Source organism: Boleophthalmus pectinirostris, unplaced genomic scaffold, assembly GCF_026225935.1.
Source record: "Boleophthalmus pectinirostris isolate CB_2022bp ecotype Guang Dong unplaced genomic scaffold, ASM2622593v1 HiC_scaffold_16, whole genome shotgun sequence".
NCBI classification, from domain to species: Eukaryota; Metazoa; Chordata; class Actinopteri; order Gobiiformes; family Gobiidae; genus Boleophthalmus; species Boleophthalmus pectinirostris.
This window is the reverse complement of record NW_026571095.1, coordinates 30,383,360-30,390,536: the sequence shown is the minus strand read 5'-3', so window position 1 is coordinate 30,390,536 and position 7,177 is coordinate 30,383,360. Positions and strand designations below refer to the sequence as shown.

At 39.6% G+C, this 7,177-nt stretch overlaps 1 protein-coding gene across 1 annotated transcript; it reads right to left on the bottom strand.

The window, feature by feature from the left end:
* Positions 1-481: 481 nt before the first annotated feature.
* Positions 482-6,964, bottom strand: LOC110155718 (CD209 antigen-like protein E). The gene is made up of 7 exons (XM_055152110.1): positions 6,891-6,964; positions 3,040-3,117; positions 2,881-2,934; positions 1,775-1,810; positions 1,384-1,523; positions 773-876; positions 482-682 (listed from the first exon to the last, which is right to left on the bottom strand). Exons 1-7 carry the CDS (start codon positions 6,961-6,963, stop codon positions 538-540), a joined length of 630 nt encoding a protein of 209 aa, XP_055008085.1. The 5' UTR covers position 6,964; the 3' UTR covers positions 482-537.
* Between the last annotated feature and the right edge of the window lie 213 nt (positions 6,965-7,177).

Sequence of the window (7,177 nt, the reverse complement as noted above, 5' to 3'; positions counted from 1 at the left end):
CATGGATGATTCACATGGGACTAGAACCACAAACAACGTTTGTAATTATTACAATTTACCAGAGGAGCCATGTAAAAGTAATCCCCTGCAAACAGGGTTTTAAAATTTAAATTGCTGTGTAGGCAATTTATTAATTATAGATAATGGTGCCAAAAAACTCTCCAGGACAAGTCTCCAATTTTATGGAATGCAGATAAGCACTTTATTACCAGTTATACCGTGGAAGGATTCTGATGCTAACTGTCACGCATTCATTTTGTATAACCATGTAGGTCCAGCAGCACTTAATCACTGTCTATATTACACTGAGCTTCATCATAGCAACAGGTACACAAATAAACTACTGTTAATGAACTTGTTAAAAAAAAAACTTTAATGAATTAAAGCAGAAATAACAAATGCTTTGAACATTCACAGAGAAATTTTGTCAGATTTAAAGTGACCATGATATAAGCAGATTAAACAAGACTGTGCCAGTGTAATGGTCTTGATTTACAGTCTCATAACAAACAAAATGCATGTGCATCATTATTCTGTTTAAGCAAAAATATTTTTTTCACAGACGAAATCACGTTCCTCAGCACAGCTGAGGTCATTCCAGTTTGATAACCTGTCTCTATACATAATTTCAGCACAGTCTTCATTTCCTATTCCATCATTTGGCTCACCGACACTCCAGAAGCTGAAATCCAAAAAGATATTGACACAATGACATGTTTTGCATTTAAAGCAATCTTGTGTGTTTTTAGGATTCGATCAAAAGTTTATGAACCTTATATTGAGCAGTGAGCCATCCAGCCATTTCCAGACCCCCTCCTCCTCCAGGTCACTCAGTCCAATCCATCTGTTATTTGGAAATAGCGAGTGTACAAATTTCTGTGAAAGAAAGCAGTTTAAAATGATATATTGTTTTTATTTTTGTCCCTTGCTCAGTTAACTGCCCAGCCAGAAAAACATGATTTGACAATCCTTTGGTCTGGAACTGAATCCTGTCTCCCTGATTTGAGTTGGGTGTGACTGACAGGCGGATTAACCGACACGGGAGAAGCATCTTTCGTTCAGGTAAAACGTAAGGGCCTGGCCTCAGTGCACGCATATTTCACCTTACACGAACATAAAAACTGTACGTTTTGGACTGGACGCATATTTTTTAGAAAGAAAAGGTTGAAATGCTAAGGACTGAGAATCAATAATCGAAGCATCAAACTCTTATTTATCTCAGGTAAAATAAGTGATATATTTAGTTCTGAATGATATGATCATTTTCAAGACACATGGTACTAATTAGCAACTGCGGTTGGATTGTCTCAAGTTTGGACGGAGGTTTTTCATGCTCTTTGATCAGATTCTGAATTTGAACAGAAAGTAGAGCAAGCTCCAGACCTGCTCCTGGTCACTGTTGATGATGATGAGATCTGCTCCTCTCTTCTGACAGTACTTCCTGCTCTCCTGCCAGCTCCGTGTGGTGGAGCCCAGGTACACGCTGCCTTGGAAATACACCCAACCTTTAGATGTGTAGTTATCTGAAACAAAAGAAAAGATTCTTTGTTGTTCACATCTCCAATGATTTGATAATCTGCTTTTCTTACTATAGGCATGGTACGTGAGGCCTTTACTCAAAGGGAAAAGCAACTCACTGCTGTTTTACTTTGTGGTGGACAGTCTCCCTCGTGTTTCAGAGAGCCAAAGTTATAAAGTAGCCTGACGGTTCTGTGTTCACTACTTTGAGAAACTCAAGAACTCAAGAAGAAGTTTTAAACCAACACAGACTTACCTAGCTCCTGTAATCTTTCCTCCAGTTTAATTCTTTCTGGAAAATAATAATAATCATATATAAATATAATAATAATAATATATAAATAAGGCACTATTGAAATCTTTATCTTTTATGTTTGTTTTTATTCATTCCTTGTGTTAACTGATGCTTCTTAGTTACAAATTTACCCAGATATAAATAAAGACACCTGATAGTCCTTAAAGTGCATTTGACAAGTTTTTTTAGTAGCAGTGTGATTTTAAACAGAATACTCCAAAATCAGAGGTGGGACCAAGTCATTTTGCAAGTAAATCTCTAGTCTCTAGTAAGTCTCAAGTCTTTGACCTCAAGTCGAGTCAAATCCGAAGTCAAAGTCAGGAAAGTCCAAATCGAGTCTCAAGTCACTGACCCACAACTTCAAGTCAAGTTCAAGTCGTCTGCTTTGAGCTTCAAGTCATTTCAAGTCTTAAACAAAAGGATCAAATATAGCTTTGTTGGGGGTTTTTTTGCAAGTTTTTTTGCAATTCATATGACTTAAACTATATTGTTTTTAAAAATCCAAGGTATATTTATATATAACTTCATCTTAATTTCGAGATGTGACTCCTGGAGCTGCTGTGTGGCTGCTGGAGCCGTCACCTTGCCCTTTGTAAATATGTACAGTTGACTGGGTTGTCTTCATCTTCTTGCCCCATTAACATGGGCCTGACCTGTTAAACCTAATGTTGACTGTTAGGGGGTTTTCACATCTACACCATTTAGTCCTCTTCAAGCAAACTCGAGTACAGATGTGAGCTTGGTTCATTTGGCCTGGTGTGAAAGAGTCTGGTTTGTGGAGATGCAAGCCCGTACATAGTCAGGATGCATGTTTTTCACTAACGTTAACATGACGTAAATGAAAAACGTCAGTATATTTTTGCCCAAAAAGTTTTGCACTGTGGCTTTAATCTGATCATTTTAATGAGAAACATAATTTGAGTCACATGTTTATTCTCACTGTTCTTCATGTCTATTTTAAGACCAAAAACTAGACGTAGAAAATGTGCATGTATATCCTGCAAAGAGTTGAGCCAAAACAACACTGTTGAATTTGTTATTTCAGATATTATTTTGTTACAACTTACTGCTCTGAAGGACTTGCCGTTCTGCTGTTGCATTTTGATATTTCACGTCCCAGCCTGAAAATGATAATGATATTACCACTACTACTACTACTACTACCGTTACTACTACTACTACTTTATTATTTATTTATATCATTACTGTTATCACTAACAACTCACAGATGTGGAAGTATATGCTGAGAGCTTTTATCATGCAAAGAGGTCCAAAGCAGAAGAAGACCAGTAGAATCCAGTTTCCTTCAAAACAGAATGAATATAAGCAACAAATTCAATACAATTTAATAAACATTACATAGGCCTGTGACAATAATTACTGTATCGACTTATGTATTGATCTTGGGGCTCAGTGTTTATCCTGGGTATGTTTTCTTTGCAAAAGTGGAGAGATTTTTGTTATTTTAGTTGTAATACAATAAGATTTGAGCTGTAGGAGGTTGAATAAGTCACTTCTACCATTTATTAGTTGCAGCCCACACTTTTTAATGACACTCTCTATTCATATTATCTTGTTTTAATATAAAAGGACCCATATTACACTATTTTGTAATCTGTGTTATAATGTGGTTTCCTTATCAAAAACCTGGACCTGGAGTTGTGTTTTGTTTCATTTGTTTAATGCACAAACCCTGCATATTTACTGGAAGTGTTCCACTGTGTTTGTAAAGGTGCATTGTGTAACTTTTCTGGTGGAGGATCTGTAAGACACTTTTCTCTGTGGAGATGTTATCGCTTTCTCTGGAATATTTCACAGTATGATATTAAACCTTGCGCCACACAAACTCCAAATTTAGAAAAACCTCCGCACGCACTGAACCACGCAATCTGTGCTTTATAGATCCTACCTGTAGCTAGAATCTGCTAAATCTCTTCTAAATTTGCGGTAAATGCTCTTTTGTTGTATATCTGGGGTGGTGGTCGCTACTTGAAGCTAATTAATTTTTCCCTGTGTAACAGATTGCCACTGCTGCATTATTCTTGCTCATTATTCTTTATCTTATTCTTAGTGTTGGTTTTAATTGAATATTGATTAACAGTAGCCGAGGTCTTGGAGGGAAGTGCAATATTTGATCAGGGGGGTCAGTGCAATGCGAGGTTAGGTCTCAGGGTTGGCACAAGTCACTTTTGCCCAAATAGGCCTCCTTAGCACGAGCACTTTCACCAGCTGGAATTTTATGCCCTTTATTGTAACGAAGTCTACCTCAGGTACCTTGGCCCACGCACTTTAAGTATTATTACATTACCCAGGTTTACAGCGCACCCGCACTTTAACTTATTGTAAATGTAGGGTTCAACTAGTGTTTGTTTGTTTGATTTGGATTACTAATTTGATTTGTTGTGTTTTAGTTTGGGTGGGGTTGAGTCCTTCATCTATGACAATTGAGTGGTGTGTAATTGTATCAAGAAGGGAACCAGAAAATGAAATATATATTTTTTTATGTTTAGAAGATTAAATAAAGAGGTGTAACTTTTATACCACATTGCCCTTGTCCTTTTTTATGCCAGAACGGATTCTGTGAGTAAATAAGGGTTCTCGGTCGCAACATTACACAAGGTTTAAAAAATAAATACAAATCAAGAGTTTTTATCGCTATATTTTTAAGTCTGCCTATGAAGTGTGTTGGGGACTGGCCCTGTTTATGCAAATATACTAAGATACATGCATATGGGGGTCTGAATGGTCAAAGGAGGGGGCTATGAGCGTGTGCAAGAGATTCAGATGCCCTCCCCGGGAGAGCGAAAGGAGCGAGGGATGGATACATGGAGCAGCGGTCAGGGGACAAGTGTTTCAGTAGATTTCAGATTTGGCGTGTAACACTTCAGACTCATATCAGGAGCTGTTATTCTGCCAATAAAAGTCCAAATGAGACATTCAAACTCTGCTTGCCTGGACGGCACAGGGAGAGCCCTTAAGTGCAAGCTCTTATTTGCAAGAGCTCCCCATTACACAAAAATGTAGGGAATATTTTGAGTTCGGGTCAGGTTCGGACTGTAAGCTTCGTGTCGTGCATGGACTCGGGTCACTCTGGAGCTCGGTGCATAAATACAAAAGTAAAAATGTTGAAGTTGCATTTAGTCCCAGTGTTTCACGTCGTCCTTTGTCGGGTCACAGCCACACACTGTGACATAGCAGTCTATGGTCTATGGTCCTAGGTGCTATAGACATAAGCAAAGCGCGGGACTTAGTATTTGAATGTGGTTGTTTGGAGGATAAGAATCCGTGTATCATTCGTTCATTCGTTTTTCAATATAAAACCAAAAATAAGAAAACGAAAAAACAACAGTTTTCTTCGTTATTTGTCTCCAAAACCAAAATGAAAAAACGTTTAACGATTCGTTTTTTCAGTTTTCGATTTTGTGTTTAAATGAAGAATGGAAAAAACGGATAACGGCCGTTTCCCGTTTACGTGACTTCAGTGACTGCGATGCCGAACTTTTGCACCGCGTACGGACTGAACTAGGACTGATCCAGGTCCGAGACCAGACCGAGACCAGAGCGGGACTGAGACCGGGACCAGACCGGGACCAGAGCGGGACTGAGACCGGGACCAGACCGGGACCAGGGCGGACTCCGAGCTTTGACTCCGAGCCTCCACGGGGTCCGAGCCTCAGCTTCGAGCTCCGGCCCTGCCGTGGGCTCTGAGCCTCCGGTCTGGTCCCGGTCTGGTCCTGGTCTTGTCTCGGTCTCTGTCTCAGGCCCGCTCTGGTCCCGGTCTGGTCCCAGTCTCAGTAGCGCTCTGGTCCCGGTCTGGTCCTGGACCTGGTCCATTTGAACCAAAAGCTCTTAGTTCGATTCATTTTCATTGGTGTGAAAGCGTCAGTCGGAGGCTTTGCACCACCTCGGAACCAGCCACGGTTCTTGAGCGCGGAGGACCAGAGCAGCTCTGTCCCGGTCTCAGTCCCGCTCTGGTCTCGGTCTGGTCTTGGACCTGGATCCGTCCTGATTCAGTCCGTACGCGGTGCAAAAGTCCGGCATCACAGTCACTGAAGTCACGTAAACGGGAAACGGCCGTTATCCGTTTTTTCCATTCTTCATTTAAACACAAAATCGAAAACTGAAAAAACCAATCGTTATCCGTTTTTTCATTTTGGTTTTGGAGACAAATAACGAAGAAAACTGTTGTTTTTCCGTTTTCTTATTTTTGGTTTTATATTGAAAAACGAATGAACGAATGATACACGGATTGATAAGCCCCTTGATTTTCAAGAGGGTCCTCATAAATACAACAACAAAAGACAGATACAGTAGGGGAGACTGTAGGCTACATAAATTCAAATAAACAACAAAATCAACACAAACACACACACATACACTCACACACTCACACTTGACTGTTAGACACATAATAAATCAAAAACTATGACAGAGTTCAAATACAACAAGATGAACAACAAAATTCAACAAAATGATCAAAAACAGTTACACGGGATATGTAAATATTGAACCAGACCATTTTTAAATAAAGGTACAGATGTAGTAGTAGGTGTTTCATAAATCTCGTGGTTGACATAAAGAGCACCTATGCAATGATTTCTGCGTAACTGAGCTTTAGAAATGAGGCTCCAGATCTGTGGAGAGGCGACCCCGCGCACACAATCAGAATGCCTCTTTTTTCTAGGTATGTAATTTAACAAATGTTAGGTAGCGCTGTTTAATGTCATACTGACAAATCTGTAGAAACATGTAGGTTACATAGTGCACCTTTAAGCTCCAAACACCTTCACACCTACCACTACATGAAATCACAAGGTGGAACAAAGTATAGGAGAGGCAGACAGACCAATATTAAAGGATTAGTCAACAACGTGTGGACGAAACAAAACACAACTCCATGTATGTGTTTGATGATGATCATAAGAGTCCACTTGGAACTTTAATTGGCTTAGTGGCATAAAGTACGTTCAATATTATAGCGTATCTCAATATTTCTCGGTGGCAAAATAACATTTTTGTTTCTAAATTTGGTATCATGACAGGCCTTAACGTTACAATCATTTAAAAAAAAACTTACTTGGCTGTGTGCCTGTGTCCTCAGTTTGGGTATGACCAGAGCGCCTTCTCCTGACCACAGGCTGCTCCATCATGTACTGTAGATGTAGAGGATCAGAGTGGGTTATAACAGGTCTGGTCTCACTCTATGTGTTCTGATTTTCATCTGAGGAAATGACAGTGCAGGAAATGCTGAAGAATCACATTTGAAAAGCTGAAGAAGCCAACTTTTCTCTTTTACATTAAAGCAGACGTACTCTGCACAATCGAATTTTCAGAGCTTTAAACTATGGTGTAGCTGCTCCCTCT